Raw genomic sequence first — 19,343 nt, forward strand, 5'->3', positions numbered from 1 at the left:
ATTTTCCTTCCTTTCTCCCTCGGTCTCTGTATTTCTCTCTCTCAGTCTATGTTTCCGTCTCTCTCTCTCTCTCTCTCTCTCTCTCTCTCTCTCTCTCTCTCTCTCTCTTTCTCTCATACACACTATCACTGACACCATCCCCTCACAACATCCGAGGAGAATTTCTTTCAGACCTGCACATTTTTCATATATAAACTGATGGCAGATGTGGATAATAGCTGTTCAGATTTTTTTCTTTTTATGTGGTGCTGGAGATTGAACCCAGAAGATGTTTTACCTCTGAGCTAGACCCCAGTTCTATTTAAGTTTTATTTGCAAACAGGGTCTCGCTAAGTTGCTGAGGCTGGCCTTGAACCTGCAATTCTCTTATCTCAGCCTCCCAAGTATTGGTATTATAGGCCTGTGACACCACGTCCAGCTTATATTTCAAATTTTCTTTTTTTGTGTGGCACTGGGGATTAAACCCAAAGGCAATCTACCTCTAAGTTATACCCCAACTCGATTTATCTTATTTGGAAACAGGGTCTCACTAAGTCGCCGAGGCTGGCTTTGAACCTGTGATTCGCCTGTCTCAGCTTCCCAAGTACTGGGGTTACAAGCATGCGCCACCGCGCCCGGCTATATTTCAGATTTTCAAGCTTTTCTGAGCATAGGTGTAGTAAACACTGCAGTGCTTTGCTTGGCCTCCCCTTCAGAGCCAAGATATCTTGAATATTAGCCACTGACAGCTCATGGCTTTGTCCCCACTGGGAAGTATCTTCTGTCACAGGACTGAAGCCCTGGCTGCGCTTCATCTGCTTCCTGAGGACAGCCCCCATTGCTGGTCTCTGAAGGAGTACAAAGGCCAGTCATCATCATTGTCGCCACCTTTCCTCTTCCTTCTTCTCTTTCTTCTTCTTGGGACTGAACTCAGGACATTTTATCTCTGAGCTACACCCCCAGCCGTATGTGTACATATGTATGGATGTATTTACCTATTTGAAACAGGGTCTTGTTAAATTGCTAAGGGTCTTACTATGTTGCTGAGGCTGGCCTCGGACCTGTGATCCTGCTGTCTCAGCCTCCCAAGTACTGGGATTACAGGTGTGGATCACCATGTCCAGCTAAGTCCAGCCTTCTTGTCTCAGTCTGGGCTGAATATGAAGGGCCAGCCCAGCTCCAGGGCTCCTCTCGGGATAAGCAGAGGCCCCTGATTCAATCACAGATGGTCCAGCCTCTACCTCTGCTCAACCCTGCTCTCTTCACAGAGACTGGTCTCCAAGGCACTCCCAGTAAACCTCTTGCACGCACATGTCTGCCTCCGAATCTGTTTCCACAAGCCCAACCTCAAATCGTGAGCCAGAGAAGCCAAACTCCAAAGAAGACTCTAATGTGCTTCTGGAGCGGGTACAGCCAGGCACCAGCTGGCAGTGAGGATCTGTCAGTGGTGGGAGGTGGAGCGCAGAGCCCCTGACTGCTCTGCAGCGGGTCCAGGTGCACTGCAAGTAGGGTGCCAGTTAGGCCACTTAATCCAGCGTCTCCTGTGACATCGGAGATGTCGGTAGTGGGGAAAATGCTGTGTGGTGCCTATTCTCCCATGAGGGAGAATGACAGTGCAGGCCTCAGGGGTTGGGAACAATAGCAGCATTTCCTGATGGTGGACTATAATAGGAATCTGATGGAAGGGAGAGAACCAGCTGGTGAAATATCCCTGGCGCTTGGGAGGTGCGAGGAAAACGGTTACCAGATTGGGGTGACTGTTTGCTAAATGCCACTGAATAGCTGCAGAAGGATCTGATATGCTCAGGGTGAATCATCACCAATTCAAGGCAAAATGTGAAAGCCAGAGGACCTCCCTCGCTGCATTTAACGAATCCCTAAAGCCAGGCACAGCAGTGCACGCCTGGAATCCCAGTACTTAGGAGGCCAAGACAGGAGATCACAAGTTTGAAGCCAGCCTCAACAACTTAGCAAGACTCTTAGCCACCTAGTGAGACTGTTTCCAAACAAAAATAAAAAAGAGCTGGGGGTATAGCACAGATCTGAGTTCAATCGCCAGTACCCCCCCACACACACACACACAAACACACACATACAAATAAAGGCCTAATCTGCAGCCCCACGGGAGATAGAGGGGAGGACTGGGCTCAGGATTTCATTCTAAGTGTGGCAGACCTTCAGAAAGGTTGACTTCAAAGACCTAGTAATCTCCTGTGCCATGTGCAGAGTGCTAATAGGACAGGAGCAAGACTCTAAGCTTTGGGATGGTGATATCTGGGCATTAATAGTTCGACACCTTGAATTATCGACTCATCTGAACCCATTGTGCTGCAGAAGTAGTATACTCTCCCTGCTCTGCTTAAAGATAATGCAGAAAGTCTCTAATGAAGCAAGTGTCTTATAAGCCAATGCCTGTTCCTCTCAAGATCTACCCTCACCTCTGCTCCTGGAAACTAGGCCCAAAACCAGGCCTTGTTCACATGGGGTTCCCTGGATCTAGGGACCCATGCAGTGGTCATTTCCCCAGTTCACAAATACATAATTGAAATGACATACTTTGTAGTTGTCAGAACCCTTGCATGGGTTCCTTGGCCTGTGGGGTAAGAGCAGGAGGGAAGTCCAAATGAAGTTTCTAAAGTGACACACACCATGCCCCGATCAATACAGTAAATCAGGGCCAGGAGAGTAGGTCAGTAGGAGAGCATCCCTGGGTTTGATCTTCAGCACCGCCACAAAACAAATCAAAACACAGCAAATCAAAAGCAATTCTGTAGCTGGGCGCAGTGGCATACACCTCTAATCCTAGTACTTTGGAGGCTAAGATAGGAGGATCACAGGCTCGAGGCCAGACTCAGCAACCCAATGCAGCCCTGTTTTAAAATAAAAATAAAAATAAAATAAAATAAAATAAAAAGGTGAGGTACGTAGCTTGGAGGTAGAATGCCCAGTACAAAAGCAAAAACCAAACAAACAAAACCCAGCAATGTATGCATTCTAAAGATAATGGTAGAAATTAGGGCCACTTGGTTTCTGAATTAAGCTCTGGCCCCTCTGGAGGCCGGATGGGTCTGGAGAATGCTTGTAGACTGGTGCAAGCACAACCACGAATTACCCCTGATTGTAGCTGCCATACTAGGCATGCTATCAGTGCTACAGCAGATTAATAAGACCTCAGGTATGATGGGGAGCCACGGATTTGGCAAATGCATTGTTTTTATTCCAATTAGAAAAGGGGGTCAGAAACAGTCACACTCCTATGAGAATAACAAACAGTATTCACCGATGGTCCTGCTATGAGGCTAAATTATCTCTCTTGACCTGTGTCAAAATATAGTCTGAAGAAACCTGGACCATCTGGGCATCCCACAGAATATCACACCGGACCGTGATGCCTGTTACATCACACTTATTATGCAAGATGAGCAAGAGATGGTTAGCATATTGTCTTCATAAGACACATGGGCTCCAGATGGCTGGGGAGAAACCCTACAAAGACACAGAGGCCTTCTACATTAGTAAAACTTTTAGGGAACCATTGGTCCAAAGCCTGCTTGGATGACCTGCCAAAGACCAGGGCAAAGCATTGCATCTTGCTCCTATTTTTTCTCTCCGTGTGTGGTACTGGGGATGAAATCCAGGGACCCTCTACCTGTACCTGCGGGCTACACCCCAGACCTGTCTTTTTATTTTTTTATTTTTATTTTTATTTATTTATTTATTTATTTATTTATTTATTTATTTTTGCAGTACTGGGGGTGGAACCCAGAGGCTTTCTACCTCTGGGCTATCCTCCCAGACCTATTTTATATTTTATTTGGAAACAGGGTCTCTCACTAAGTTGCTGAGAGCCTCACTAAGTAGCTGAGGCTGGCTTCGAACCTGCACGATCCTCCTGTCTCAGCCTTCTAAGCGGGGGGATTACAAGCATGTGCCAACACGCCCGGCTTGACCTAAGTTTGGAAACAGGGTCTCACCAAGTTGCCTCACTAAGTTACTGAGGCTGACATTGAATCTGCAATCCTCTTGTCTCAGCCTCCCAAGTACTAGGATTGCAAGTGTGCGCCACCATGTCCAGCTTCATCTTGTACATTTCACTGCAAAGAACGAAGCAAAAAACCCAGTAGGTCTCCTTCAGGTTCAGGAAGCAGAACCTTCCACGGCTGAAAATACTGATCTGACCCATGCTTCAGGTAACGGGTAAGGCTGTCTGCCCTAAGCTGGGGATCAGAGCACAAAAGTGCTCTGCAGCAGGTTCACAGTGTGGGGCAAGACGTCCTGCCACAACCAGGCATGGTAGCACATGCCTGTCATCACAGTACTTGGGAGGCTGAGACAGGAGGATCACAGGTTCAAGGCCTGACTCAAAAACTCAGCAAGATTCTTAGCAACCTAGTGAGACCCTGTTTCCAGATTAAAAAAGAAAACAGGGCTGGTGATGTACCTTGGAGGTAGAACGGCACTGGTATAATAATAATAATTAATAATAATAACAATAACAACAACAACAACAACAAGGAGGAGGAGGAGGAGGAGGAGAAGAAGAAAAACAACAACAATACTGGGGGTTTCAGTGGTGGGGAAGGATACAGTGTGGAGCCTATGAGAAGCCTGAGTCGGATGCCCTAGTGGTCCTGAAGCTTGGCCATACCATCTTCGGCAGAGAATTATTTGGCTTTGAGAAACAAATCCCACTGCAGTACTGCGGCTCTGATAGAGAATGCTTGACCCCTGGGCACTATGTGATCATATACCCTCAACAGCCCATTATGAGCTGTGTCCTGCAAGATGCACCAAGTAATAAAATAAGTGAGATGGGCTCAGCAGCCAGGACTGAGATCATGAAAGGCCAAGTCAGCTGCCTAAGCAGGTGACCCAGAGCCCATGGCTCCCACAGTTGCCACGCTCGTGCCTATCTGTCAGCTAAAGCTCTCCGTACAACCAGCTGAAGAAAGAGGAGAAAGCCTAAGCTTGGTTGCCAAATAGGTTGTCTTGTCTGGGTGGAAGCCAAAGGTGGACAGTGGCACCACTAAAGTGCCAAGAAGTGGCTTTGAAAGACAATGGCAGAGATCCCAGTGGCAGATCTTCAGGCTGTGCACCTGGTCATCCAGTTTGTGTGAAAAGAGAAGCGGTTCAGTGTTAGGACACATCTATTCATTTATGAGCAATGGTGAATGGCTTGGCTGGTTGGTCTGGGGCCTGGAGGGGAAAAGATTGGGAGGTCAGGACAAGGAGGCCTGGGACATAGAAATGTGGGTGGACATGTGGGAATAAGCAAAAAGGGAGGAGTGAAGATCTTTGTATTGTGTTATGGTGAGGGGGTACTGATTATTGAGCCCAGGGGCATTCTACTCAAGGGCAGAATTATTTTTAATTTGAAACGGCATCTCACTAAGTTGCTGAGGGTCTTGCTAAATTGCTGAGCCTGTTCTGGAACCTGCGATCCTTCTGTCTCCGCCTCCCAAGTACTGGGATTTACAGGCGTGCGCCACCATGCCTGGCTGCAATGTATGCTAACGCCCACCAGGTAGCATCCACCGTGGAAGTGCACTAGGCAACCAGGTAGACAGGATGAGTCAGCCAGATGATGTCAGTCGGCCTCTCTAAGCAGCCGCTCCAGTGCTAGCAGATGGGCAAGCAAATGAAGTGGCAATAAGCAGCAAGCAGAAGCTACTTGTGGGACCAATGGGATTAAAGCTGAATGTCCAACCTGCCAGCAACAGAGATTAATATATAAGGGAGCCCCTTATAGGACACCATCCCTCAAGAAGACCAATCAGCCACATGGGGCAAGCTGACTATATTGGGGCCCTCCCACCTTGGAAGGAATCATCATCTAATTTGACTAGAATATTCTATATATGTTTTGCCCGTTCTGACTGCATGGCTTTAGCCAGCATCACTATCAAACAGCTTATACAATGTGCACCACGGGGTCCCACATAACACTGCATCAAACCAGAGGACACATTATGGCAAAGTAAAGGAGGAGCCAAAGTAGCCTGTGATGCCAGGTGTGGTGGTGCACACCTGTAATCCCAGCTACTTAGGAGGCTGGGTCAGAAGGATCACAAGTTAAAGACCAGCCTGGTCAATTTGGCAAGACCTTGTCTTAAAAATAAAAAAGCAATCCAGGACCCAGGCGCGGTGGCGCACGCTTGTAATCCCAGCATTCAGGAGGCTGATACAGGAGGATTGTGGTTCGCGGACAGCCTCAGCTACTTAGTGAGGCCCTTTGCAACTCAGTGAGACACTGTTTCAGAGTAAAGAATAAGAAATAGGGCAGGGGGTGTAGCTCGGGGGTCGAATGCCCCTGGGTTCCATCCCAAGTACAGCAAAAAAAAAAAAAAAAAAAAAAAAAAAAGCAAGCCAGTGTGGTGGTACACACATAATCTCAGTACTTGGGAGGCTGAGGCAGGAGGATCACAGGTTTGAGACCAGCCTAAGAATATAGTGAGACTCTCAGCAACCTAGTGAGACCCTCTTTCAAAGCAAAAAATAAAAAGTGCTAGGTGTGTAGCTCAGATGTAGAACACCCCTAGACTCAATCCCACAAATAAAAACATAAACTGAGTGTGGTGGCGCATGCTTGTAATCCCAGCATGTGGGAGGCAAATACCGGAGGATCGCGGTTTGCAGACAGCCTCAGCTACTTTGCAAGGCCCTTTGCAACTGAGTGAGACCCTGTTTCCAAAAAATAAAAAGACTAACGAAAATAGGACTGGGGGTGTAGCTTGGAGGTACAATGCCCCCGGGTTCCATCCCCAGTACCGCAAAAAAGGTGGGGGGCTGGAGATTTAGCTCAGTGGTAGAGTGCTTGCCTTGATTGTGTGATGCCCTGGGTTCAATTCTCACCCCCTCAAAAAAATCTGCAAAATACCACACATGATGAAGCACCCCTGAAATCCCAGTACTTGGGAAGCAGAGACAGGAGGACCGCAGGTTTGAGGCCAGCCTCAGCAACCCAGTGGGAACCTCAGAAACTTAGCAAGACCCCATTTCAAAATAAAAAGGGCTAGCCAGGCGTGGTGGCGCACGCTTGTAATCCCCGCGCTTGGGAGGTTGAGACAGGAGGATCGTGCAGGTTCGAAGCCAGCCTCCGCTGGTTTAAGAGACCCTGTTTTCAAATAAAATATAAAATAGGTCTGGGAGTGTAGCCAGGAGGTAGAAGGCCCCTGAGTTCCACCCCCAGTACCACCAAAAAATAAAAAATAAAAATAAAAAGGGCTAGGGGTATAGTTCAGTGGTAGAACACCCGTGGGTCTAATCCCCAGTACCATAAAAAAAAAAAAAAACTTGGGTGAATTCATTCCAATCACCCCCCCATACTATCCGTGGATAGTATGGGGCTATAACTGCGTTCTTTATTTCTACCTTTGTAATAATCTATCTTTTTAATAAACTCCTTTAAAAAAAAACCCTGCCTGTGACCAATGGAAACAATTGATGAGGTTACACGCCACCGCGCAGAAGCTGCTGGCTCGATTGAATGGCGTGGCTTGCTGTAGCCATAGCATCACCCTTATCTTGGAGATGATACCATGCAAGGTGTGCAGCACCCTCTCAATACAATAAACCCTAAATCAATAACCATTGTGTGTGCTGTGCTCCTAATAGGGAGAGTAAACAAGTCTGGGAACTCGGAGGTTAAAGTAGGAGCGGCCCAGCTTACCATCAACCCCAGGAATCCACTTTTGGAATTTGTGCTGCCTGTTCCACCCTCAGGACTCTGCAAGTTTAGAGGTCTTGGATCTCCAAGGGGGAACACTGCTACCAGGGGACGCAGCGAGAACCCCATTAAACTCTAAGCTATGCCACCTGGGCACTTCGGGTTTCTCAGCCGAGGGAAGAGGAGTCGTTGTCCGGCAGAGGGATATGACCTTGACTGTCAGGAGGAGGCAGGGCTGCTGGTACACGTGGTTGGCAGGGAGGAATATGTCTGGCACCCAGGTGATCCACTCGGACATCTGCTGGTATGGTACTCCTCGTTCAGTTTTGATGGATGGTAAGTGCACAAATACAAAAGCCAGAGCCTGAGGAGGGTGTGGGGACACAAGGCTCAGGAGTGCTTCAAAGGTGAGGGAATGGATCACCCACCGATTAAGCCTTGGAGACGAATAGAGGTGCCAGGTGAAAGGTCTACTTCCAGGGAAGTCTATCTAAGAAGCCACAATAATAAACATAATTTACATAACCTGCTATATATATTTACATAATAACCCATGCTATATATAATGTGTTATGTAAGACCTATACGTTATACAAAAATAGAATATAGGATATATCTTACATAATATATAACAGGCTGGGCATGGTGGTGCACGCATGTAATCCCAGTACTTGGGAGGCTGAGACAGGAAGATCACAGGTTTGCAGCCAGCCTCAGCTATCTAGTGAGGCTGAGGGTATTGAGACCTTGTTTCAAAAAAATAAAAAATAGGGCTTGGGATGTAGCTTGGAAGTAGAATGCCCCTGGATTCGATTTCCAGTTCTGCAAAAGAAAATTATATGTGTGTGTGTGTGTGTGTGTTACTGGGGATTGGACCCAGAGGCATTCTACCGTTGCGCTACAGCCCCAGTCCAACTTTATTTATTAGAAACAGGATCTCACTATGTTGGTAAGAGTCTCACTACTTGCTGAGGCTGGCTTCGAACCTGTGTGATCCTCCTGTCTCAGCCTCCCAAGCAACGGGATTACAAGCGTGCACCACCACACCCAGCTCAAAACAAAATATATTTTATGTGTGCATGTCTCTAGTATATATAGTAGAATGTATTTAACTAGAATGAAAAGTTTTAGAAAGTAATTACCTTTACCATGTGTGATAGTTTTATATGTGCTATTCTATTTTATTTCATTTTGTGAACAAAAATATACACATATAAGTGTATTATACATCACAAAACCATTCTATAACATGTGAATTGTGTAGTATATATCATATATAACATATATTTCTTATTGGAATAACAATTACTGTGTGCAACTTTCTGTGTTATTTCCTTTTTTTTTTTTTTGCGGTACTGGGGATGGAACCCAGGGGCATTCTCCTTCCAAGCTATACCCGCAGCCCTATTTTTAATTCTTCATTTTAAAACAGGGTCTCACTTTGCAAAGGGCTTTACTAAGTAGCTGAGGCTGTCTTCGAACCGCAGTCCTCCTGTCTTAACCTCCTGAATGCTGGGATTACAAGTGTGCGCCACCACGCCCGGCTCTATTTTCAATTTGAATTTATTCTGCTTCATAAGGAAAGTGACATGCTGGCCTAGAAGTCAATAGGGCCTACGGAGGGTATAGAGCCAGGTGTGGTGGCACATACCTGTAATGGCAGTACTTGGGAGGCTGAGACAGGTGAATTGCAGGTTGGAGGCTAGCCTCAGCAACTTAGTGAGGCCCTGTTTCAAAACAAAAGTAAAATAGGGCTGGAGGTGTGACTTGGAGGTAGAAAAATGCCCCTGGCCTCAATCCCCAGTACCACACACAAAAACAGGAAGGAAGGAAGGAAGGAAGGAAGGAAGGAAGGAAGGAAGGGAGGAAAGAAAAGGGGGGTAGGGAAGGAGGGGTCTCAATTTAGAGGTTTCAACTTTCTATCATGGAGGAATCGAGAATCAGGAAGAAATGGGAGTGCTGAAGTTGGGGGGAAGGTGTCAGACTGTACTTGGTTGTGCATTTGCTATAGTTTATGAAACTCCTCCGTTTCCAGGCTGAAATCCCTGATGTTTGAGTGGTTCTGAGAGTCTGCAAGTCGGTGATGGCTGTGTTCTGTTCCCACGCTGAGCCTGGTGTACGTAGGCTTTGTCCATATCACCTCGCGTGTAGTACGCACTAAATAAATATTTGCTAGTTTGATTGAAAGAGAAGAGCAGAGGAGCTGTTGGGAGAAAAGGAGCTTCTGGGATGCAGAATGGGAAGGCAGGATCTTTCAGTGAATTCAGCAGGTGCTCAAGAAAGGCTTGCTGCACAGGATAGAAGAAAAAGTGGAAAACATTGAAGCTGTGCTTATGGAAAGGGGAAAGACTTTGTTGGAATTTGGTAGATAATAAATGCTTGGTACAATGGAGGAAAAAGCAATAAATCTGTCAGAAAGGTTGAAACGGAGAAGAAAGTCTAAAGGAGAGGGTTACCGATATCCAGCAGAGGCCTTATTAATGTTTATGGACTTCAATGGAGCAAATATATTCATTTATTTTTGTGTGTGATATTTGGAATTGGACCCAGAGGCATTCTACCTCCAAGATACACCCCCAGCCCAATTTTATTTTTGAAACAGGGTCTCACTAGGTTGACAAGAGTCTCACAAGTTGCTGAGGCTGTCCTCAAAGCTGCGATCCTCCTGTCTCAGCCTCCCAAGTACTAGGATTACAGGCGTGCCACCACGCCTGGCCAATGGAGCAAATTTAGAAAGGGAGATGACACCTTGGAGAGTGGATGCTGGTGAAGGAATGATCGCACGTGCTCAGTACGTGCTTTAGGGAGTGGAAGGGGGAAAAAGTGGAGGAGCCTGCTTCAGGGACGGGGATGTACTTATTTGAGCAGAAAGGGAGATTAATAAATGCCTTCTAGATTAATGTGGAGGAGTACAGCTGAGGAGACAGCTAGCAAGTGGAGGAGGGGATATAGTCCAAATAAATGGGAAATAATGCACTTTATGAGCTTTCAGGACTGCGTAGTGTAAAAAGCAGGGTGGAGATAGTGTGTGTGTGTGTGTGTGTGTGTGTGTGTGTGTGTTTGTGTGTGGTACTGAGGACTGAACCCAGAGGCATTCTACCTCCAAGCTATACCCTCAGCCCAATTTTTTAACTTCTTATTTGGAAACAGAATCTCTCTAGGTTAGTGAGAGCCTCGCTATGTTGCTGAAGCTGGTTTTGAATCTGCAATCTTCCTGTCTCAGCTTCCCAAGTACTAGGATGGAGATTATTTTTTTCGGGTCTGGGGATGGAACCCAGGGGCATGCGACCTCCAAGCTACATCCTCTGCCCTATTTTTTTTTTTTTTTTTTTTTTTTTTTTGCGGATCTGGAGATGGAACCCAGGGGCATTTGAACTCATAGCTACACTCCCTGCCCTATTTTTTATTCTTTATTTTGAAACCGGGTCTCACTGAGTTGCAAAGGGCCTCACTAAGTAGCTGAGGCTGTCCGTGAACCGCGATCCTCCGGTCTCAGCCTCCCAAATGCTGGGATTACAAGCGTGCGCCACCACGCCCGGTTTAGGAAGGAAATTTTTAAAGGAGGAATTAAGACTACAAGAGGGAGAGGAGAAGCCGGGTGTGGTGGCGCACACTTGTAATCCCAGCATTTGGGAGGCTGAGGCAGAAGGATTGCGGTTCGCAGCCAGCCTAAGCTACTCAGTGAGGCCCTTTGCAACTCAGTGAGACCCTGTTTCAAAATAAAGAATAAGAAATAGGGGTCAGAGCCGGGCGTGGCGGGCGCACAGTTGGAATCCCAGCATTCGGGAGGCTGAGACCAGAGGATGGCGGTTCGCGGATAGCCTCAGCTACTTAGTGAGGCCCTCTGCAACTCAGTGAGACCCTGTTTCAAAATAAAGAATAAAAAATAGGGCAGGGGTGTAACTCGGAGGTCAAATGCCCCTGGGTTCCATCCCCAGACCCGCAAAAAAAAGAAAGAAATAGGGGTCAGGGGTGTAGCTCAGAGGTAGAATGCTCCTGCATTCCATCCCCAGTACTACAAAAAAAAAGAGGGAGAAGAGAATATGGTACTCTTTAGAGTATACAACAAGTGTTTTTAAATGATCGTGGGGTTGAATATTGATATTTCAAGTTATTGTGAAGCCAGCTGGTGGTGGGGTAAAATTAGAAGGAAAGGGAGCTGAAGGAGGTTCCTTCCTAGTATATAGTAGTACTTAATAAATGCCTCCCGCATTTGCATGTACACGCACACACATAGCTGGGCGCACATATAACTGCGGATTGAAGCCAGGAGTGTTCTGCCTCTGAGCTACACCCGCAGCCCTATTTTATCTTGTAGTTAGAAACAGGATCTTGCTAAGCTGTGGAGTGCCTCACTGAGCTGCTGAGGCTGGTTGCGAACCTGTGATCTTCCTGACTCAGCCTCCCAAGTACTGGGACTGCAGGTGTGGGCCGCCACGCCCAGCTCTAACTGTATTTTTTTTAATGTTTTTAAGCTAGGCGTCGTGGTGGCCCACACCTGCAGTCCCAGTACTTGGGAGGCTGAACTGGAAGATCAACAGTTCAAAGATAGTCTCAGCAACTTAGGGAGACCCTATTTCAAAATATAAAATAAAAAGGGCTGTGTGTATATAGCTCAGAGGTAGAGTCTCCCTTGGTTCAATCCCCCAATATCTAAATAAATAAATAGGAAAGAAAGAAAGAAAGAAAGAAAGAAAGAAAGAAAGAAAGAAAGAAAGAAAGAAAGAAGTAAGTTAATTTTTGGGAACAGGGTCTTGCTAAGTTGCTGAGGCTAGCCTCAAACCTGTGATCCTCTTGTCTCAGCCTCCCAAGTACTGGGATTACAGGTATGCTACACCACACTGAGCTACGTCCCACATTCTGACACATGCAAAGTATGTAATAAATATTTGTAGAAAGAATAAATGGCTCTGAAGAGACAGAAAGGTGGCAGGGTGAGAGCTCCTGGGGGGAGGGGCGATCTAACTAGTAAACAGATGGTGCTTTATAAATTTAGGCTGAAGTAGCTGCTTGGAGATTGAGCTCTTGAGGCCATGGCAGGAAGTTCCAGAGACTTGGAAAGAGGAAATGAGAATGACTCATACAATAGGTGCTCAGTGTTTATTGGCTTAAATAGACTAAATGGCCCTTTGGGACATGAACTTATGATTGGGAGAGGGAATCACAGGGATACTGAAGAGAATGGGGAACCCTTAGAAACCTTCAAAAAGTCTGGGTTGTTCTGGGTTATTTGAAGGAAAATACCTGGGGGCTTATGATTTGGGCAGGTTCTCCTAGTGGTAGTGAAGGGCACTGTCCTCCCTATATGCAACAGGTGCTGCATATGTGCTCCCTGGCTCCACTGGAACAAAAGCACTCTGGGAATGAGACAGGAACACACAGTGGGCACTCCATAAATGCTCATGGGAGCCACTGGAGGAGGAAAAGGTCTTTGGAGTAAGGTGATTAGGATGGAGCACATGACCAAGGGATACATGTTCATTGGACCTGTTTAAAAAAAAGGCCTTTGTGGAGGGGGACTAGGGATAGGCATGAGATCAGTTGACAAATGTTCACTGGATCCTTGGAGGAAAAGCCCTTCGGGGAAGGCGAATGGGGGTGCAGAAACTTGATCCAGGTAAGCACGATTCTCCGTCTGTGGGAGGAAAGGCCTTTGTGGAGACCACAGAACCAGGACAGAGCAGGTGCTCCAGCAATACTTCAGCAAGAGTGTACACAGCAACTGCCAAATACCTGATTGTGGTGCTAACTGGAGGCACTGGCCTTTGCGGAGAGGTCTACGGCTGGGTCATGCAATGCGTGCTCCATTCGTGCTGAGTGAAGCTGCTGAGGGGAAAGGCGCTGGGTGAAGGGTTTGGGGATGGCATATTATACCCGGCACTCAACACACGTTTGCTGGATCTATTGGAGGAAAGAGCCTTTCGAGAAGGTTCATACTGTGAGCAGTTGATCAATGTTAGGTAAAGCCTTTGAAGCAACAGCCTGGGAATAGGGGACACAGGAAGCACTCAATAAGTGCTTTCTAGATTCATTGTAGGGAAAGGTCTTTGAGGAGAGAGCCTGATGATGAGTCACACACAGAAGGCTCAAAAATGCTCATAGAATTCACTGGAGGAAAATGATTTGTTTGAGAGGAGGCTTGGGGATGGGACATGCGTCAGGCACTTAATAAACGCTTCCCGGGTCCTTTGGGAAAAAAATAGGTCTCCTTAGAGGGAGGGCCTGGAGTTGGGGCTCGCAGAAGGCATTCAATCAAGGGTCACAGGACCCATTAAAGGCAACAGCTTTTGACGAGAAGCTGGGTCGTATACACAGTAGGCGTTCAATCCATGTTTACCAAATAGTTTAGACGGTCTTTGAGGAGGGGGCTGGGGTGGGACACATAGCACCGACTGGACACATGCTCACAAGACCTGTTAGAGAGAAGTCCTTAAGGCAAGGGTTAAGGAGAACAGTGCACACAAGAGGTTGTCACAATATTCACTGAAGCCAAGGGCCTTAGGAAAGGCTCTCCAATGAGACGAGGGATATCCGCAAGTGCTCGATAAATGCTTACAAGATTCATTACAGGACAAGCCCTTTAGGGCAAAGGGGAGGTGGGGGAGGCAGGACACCTTTGGCTCTTGAAGGCTCACAGGATATACTGAAGCCAGCGACTTGTGCGGAGGGAGACTGGGGAAGAGTTGCACGGCAGGCAACCGCTAATTGCTCCCTGAATGCATCGAGAGTGGGGGGAGGCGAGGGCACAGTACACCGGTAGCATCCAGCATACTAATTTAAAGGCAAAGAATTTGGGTGCAGGGGTCAGTTGTCAGGCACACAAATGGCGCTCGATAAATGCTCGTTCACTGTGAAACCATCTGGGGACCCAGGGCCACGGTGAGGCGCGGCAGTGGCTTACCAGTCTGTGTGCGGCTCGTCGATGACCAGCAGCACCCTGGCGGCGGCGCCCCCGCGGCCTGCGCCCCCCGAGCCGCCGCCCACCTGCTCGCTGAAGGTGGCGGCCGCGGCTGCTGTGGTCTGCTTGACCGCGTTGGACAGCGACGAGAAGAAGCCACCGCCCCCCGAGGACCCGGGACTAGGGGCTGCTGGAGAGGCCGCGGGGGCGGCAGTGGAGGCCCTGTCGGCAGTGGCGGCCGCGGAGCCGGGCGTGGCTCCGGGGCTGGCGGCGGAGGGCGGCGGCGGGGGCGGCTGCGGGCGCTGCAGGTCGGTCATGTACCCATTCGGCAGATTGGCCATGAAGTTGCTGTCCGACAGGCGGCGCCGCAGGTAGTTCATGGCTGCGGCTTGGGGCAGGGGGTCCTCGGGGCAGTCTGTTCGGGGGCCGCGGAGGCGGACCGCGCGGGGCCCAGGAGCCCAGCTGCGCTCGCAGGTACGACGCGACTCCTCTGCTGCCCGCCGCAGACTGAGGCAGCGCGGAGCCGCCGCCGCCGCAGCGCGGATGGTCGCGCCCGTGCGCCCCTATCTCGCGCCTCGCGTGGTGCGGTCCGGCTGGGCCCGCGGCGGCGCGGGCGCGACCAAGACGGCCGGGAAGGGGAGTTGGGAGAGGAACGGCGAGTGACGTCAACGCTCCCTCGGTGCTGGGGCGGTGGTGGCGCGCGCCGGCGGGCGGGGGCGAAGGCGCTGTCCGCGGTGCTGAAGCCAGCAGTGCGCACGCGCCTCGCCGCATCCTGATTCCCCTCCCCCCCCTCCGGTAGGGGATGCGCAATTTGGGGAGTGGGGGTGGGGTGTTTGTCCGGAGAGTCGGGGTCGGTCGTCAGGCAGGCCCACCTACAAACTGCCTCATTCTGGTCCTCGCGCCCACTCTCATTCACACTCAGCGCCCCCATACTCGTTTTTCAGCGTTGAGATTTACAGGAAAGGCATTTTTGGGGGGGTGGGGGAGGCCCGCTCGGAGATTTAAAGTAGAGACAAACCTCCTCACAGAGAAGAGTGGGGTCACAAGTAGTACCTCGCGGGGAGATTAGTCTCCCACATCCACAGTCTCGGCTAGGCAGAGAGAAGGGCATGGGGGAGGCATAGACGGTCTCAGACAAGCCGAGGTGTACACTTGGGCGTTGTATACACCTTTGCCCCCGCTGGCCGGGGGGCCTGGAGGCACGCAAAGGTAAGGAAACCACATGGAGGCGTGTACAGAGAACACACACCAATCTAGTCACCTATACAGACGTACAAGCCCAGGGTAACGAGCACACAAGAACATGTTGAGTACATGCTATATACATGCTAGATACATAGGCAATATATTCACACAGAGAGACCCAGGGAAATTCATACCAGCACACATACACAGACAAAGCATACCCACAGAGGACCATGGCGAATCCTACATATGTGACACAGACATAGCTTCTGTCGCTCTAAGCCCCAGTGTGTGTTCAGCCCCCAACCACAGCGCTTGATCTACATGCCCCCACCCCTCTGCTATGGACAGTCAAAATCTGGTGTCATCAGTGTCCGTACCTGTCTTCCCCCTGCACCTGAGAACTTCCCACAGACAAAGGCAGGATGACAAATATATTTGCATATGAGCAAATGAGGTAGTCCAGGCAGGGGTGGGATATAGAAGCCATCTCTCAAATTTGTAAGACCCTGACTACAATAAAAACACAAATCCATAAAGATTTACTTGTCGAAACCCAACACTTAACTGTTTACATACATTGATCCATATAACCCTCAGAACAATCTTATGATGGATAATCTATTTTCCAGTTCATGGATGAGGACATCCAAAGACTCCAATTCATTCCCAAAAGGTCATGTTCATTTTACAATCCATATTTTTATTTTAAGGGTATGCCAGGAAGATGGAACAGCCGGTGCCAGCTTGGCTAGAACAAAATGAGAGGGATTGTGGCAGGAGACAGGGTTTGAGAGGTTAGTAGGCACCTTGTGGTCCTTGACCACGGTGAGTAATGTTGGAGGACCAGGGGAGGTGGCAAAAGGTAGGCAAGTAGACAGATCTGAAGCCTCTTATGCCTCCAGGATTTTCAGATGAATCATCCATTTTTATTTATTTATTTATTTATTTTTGCAGGTCTGGAGATGGAACCCAGGGGCATTCAACCTCCAAGCTACATCCCCTGCCCTAATTTTTATTCTTTATTTTTAAACAGGGTCTCACTAAGTTGCTGAGAGCCCACTAAGTAGCTGAGGCTGGCTTCGAACCTGTGCGATCCTCCTGTGTCGGCCTCCCAAGTGCTGGGATTACAAGCGTGCACCACCACGCCTGGCAATATCCATTTTTATTTGTTCACTAAATCACTGGTCTGTTTAAGCAAGGGAATAATAGTGTGGGCTCTGGAGTCCGTGATTGGGATCAAGTCAGGCTTCTACCCTACAGCTGAAAAAGTGACTTAGTGTCTCTGAGATTTCATCTCTTCATCTGCAAAAAGGTGATGATCACCTGACCTACCACTAAGGGGCAGAGGGGAGGAGAAAACTCTGTACCTTTGCGTGCGTGCTAACCTCTTACAGGAATATCCTCCCCCTTCCTTTCTCAGGTACTGCCTTTGGCCATAATCTCCAGGAACCCCTTCCCCCAAGACTGCATCCCTTCTTCCCACAGTTCCCAAATTAAACTTTACCCAAGTCATCCTTCTCTCTCTCCCATCCCAGCCATCTTCAGTACCACCTCCAGTCCTTTGTTTTAACTCAACATCCCCCCCTATCCTCCAGGATTCCTTCTCTGGCATTCCAAATGGGGAACTCCCCAGAAATTGGGTATTTTCCAATGTTTTGAAATATGTGTTTCCATTATGAAGCAAAAAAAAAATTTTTTGGATTAGTAGTAGAAGCAATCTGTGCCATGCCTGTGGTGACCTCTCGGGGATACAGGAGCATCTTCAGACCTCTAAACCTTTCTGGCTCCTATGGGCCTGAACTTGGGCTCCTCAGGACTCTGTCTTCAGACTGTTCCTCTTCTAGGTTCTCAGGTTTCTAGTAGTTGTGGCCTCCAGTGCTTTCTTTTTTTCCAGGTGACTCAATATTCAGGGGTTAATTTTTTGTAGACTGTTTTCTGAAGAGATATGGATCCCACCCAGGAGTACCTCAAACCCCTGAAGCAAAGAGGTAAGGCTTCTCCACAATACCTATCTCCATCTTCTCCAGCACCATATCCATGCTGCCTTGGTATGAGTGTGCACACACACTAACATACTTATAACTCAGTTATGGCACACACACACATACACACACACACAAACACAGCTCTAACCTCACACATATTCTATATATACTCAATACAACCTTTATTTCTTTTTTATTTGTTTGTAGTGCTGGGGATTGAACCCAGGGACATTCTACCTCCAAGCTACATCTCCAACCCTAATTTTTATTTTGAAAAAGGGTCTTGCAGAATGCCTCTCTAAGTTGCTGAGGCTACTCTTGAAGCTGTAACTTTCCTGTCTCAGCCTCCCAAGTAATGGGATTATAGATGTGCACCACACCTGGCACATCCTTAAATCTTGTCCTGCTCCATAGGTATGCATCATAGATACACAAAGATATATGTACCTCGCAGTGCGGAAGCACAGAGCTTCCATTTATTTTTTCTCTTTTTTCATGGTACTGGAGATTGAACTCAGGGGCATTCTGCCTCTGAGCTACACCCCCAGCTCTGTTATTTTAATTTTTTTTTTTTTTGCGGGTATGGGGATGGAACCCAGGGGCATTCGACCTCTGAACTACATTCCCTGCCCTATTTTTTTTTAATTTTGAAACAGGGTCTCACTAAATTGCGGAGTGCTTCACTAAGTAGCTGAGGCTGTCCACGAACCACGATCCTCTGGTCTCAGCCTCCCGAATGCTGGGATTGCAAGCGTGCACCACCACGCCCAGCTTAAATTTTTAGTTTGAAACGGGGTCTTGCTAAATTGCTGAGGCTGGCTGCAAATCTAAAATCCTTTTATCTCAGCCTCCCCAGTACTAGGATTACAGGTGTGAGCAACCACATCCAGCCAGAGCTTCCATTTCTTGCAAACACACAGCTTGTTCACGCTCTGTAGTAGCGTCCAGAAACCATCACTTTGGCTTGGTCTTCCCAAGATGTCCATTGACTTGTCTTCACTTCAGCCCATCAACTGGCCCATTTTGCATGGGCAGAAATCCACCCAGAGAACCGAGCGTGCTGACAAAACTCCAGGTGTCACAATTCTCTCACCTGAACTATCTCACACAGAAGTCCCCTTTGCTCACTGCACAAGGTCCTGAAATTTGTTCCTGATACTTAAGGCTGCTCCAGAATCCATGATGCTTTAATGTCCCACTTACTACTCTTCTGTGCCTGTTTTCTCCATTGTAAAAATGGGGTTCCTAATGACCTGAATGGGTTTGTTGTGATTTTAATGAGTTCATGCTATGGAAAACCTTAAGACACTACTGGGTACACAGTACCCGGTCCTAAGTGTTACCTATTACCATAATCGTGATGATGATTCCTATGCATCTCATCACAAGGGGCTCCACATTCAGTGAGTGGTAAATTAATGAGCAAATGCCAGGAGCACTGGTGTCTAGGTTTGTTCTGTTCACTGTGGAGACACGTGCTGCTCTGATTTCTCTTCTTTCCCATATCTCCTGATGTCCAGCACTATTGTTAGTATACAGTAGGCGTTATGTGTGGAATAGATGTTCGAAGGAAAGGAGTGCCTATTCTGAGTCTGTTCTCCAGCTCTGATGTCTTCTTCTACCAATC

At 48.0% G+C, this 19,343-nt stretch overlaps 1 protein-coding gene across 2 annotated transcripts in view; it reads right to left on the bottom strand.

The window, feature by feature from the left end:
• SYN1 (synapsin I) overlaps positions 1–15,041 on the bottom strand; it is a gene marked incomplete at its 3' end in the record, with an annotated part of 50,566 nt that extends 35,525 nt beyond the window's left edge. For both annotated transcript variants that reach the window (XM_080719228.1, XM_080719229.1), the window contains exon 1: positions 14,547–15,041. In XM_080719228.1, the coding sequence (XP_080575354.1) occupies positions 14,547–14,923 (377 nt within the window). In that variant the 5' untranslated portion in view covers positions 14,924–15,041. The remainder of the gene's footprint in view (positions 1–14,546) is intronic.
• Between the last annotated feature and the right edge of the window lie 4,302 nt (positions 15,042–19,343).

This window comes from Muscardinus avellanarius, assembly GCF_963383645.1.
Source record: "Muscardinus avellanarius genome assembly, chromosome: X".
Taxonomy (NCBI): domain Eukaryota; kingdom Metazoa; phylum Chordata; class Mammalia; order Rodentia; family Gliridae; genus Muscardinus; species Muscardinus avellanarius.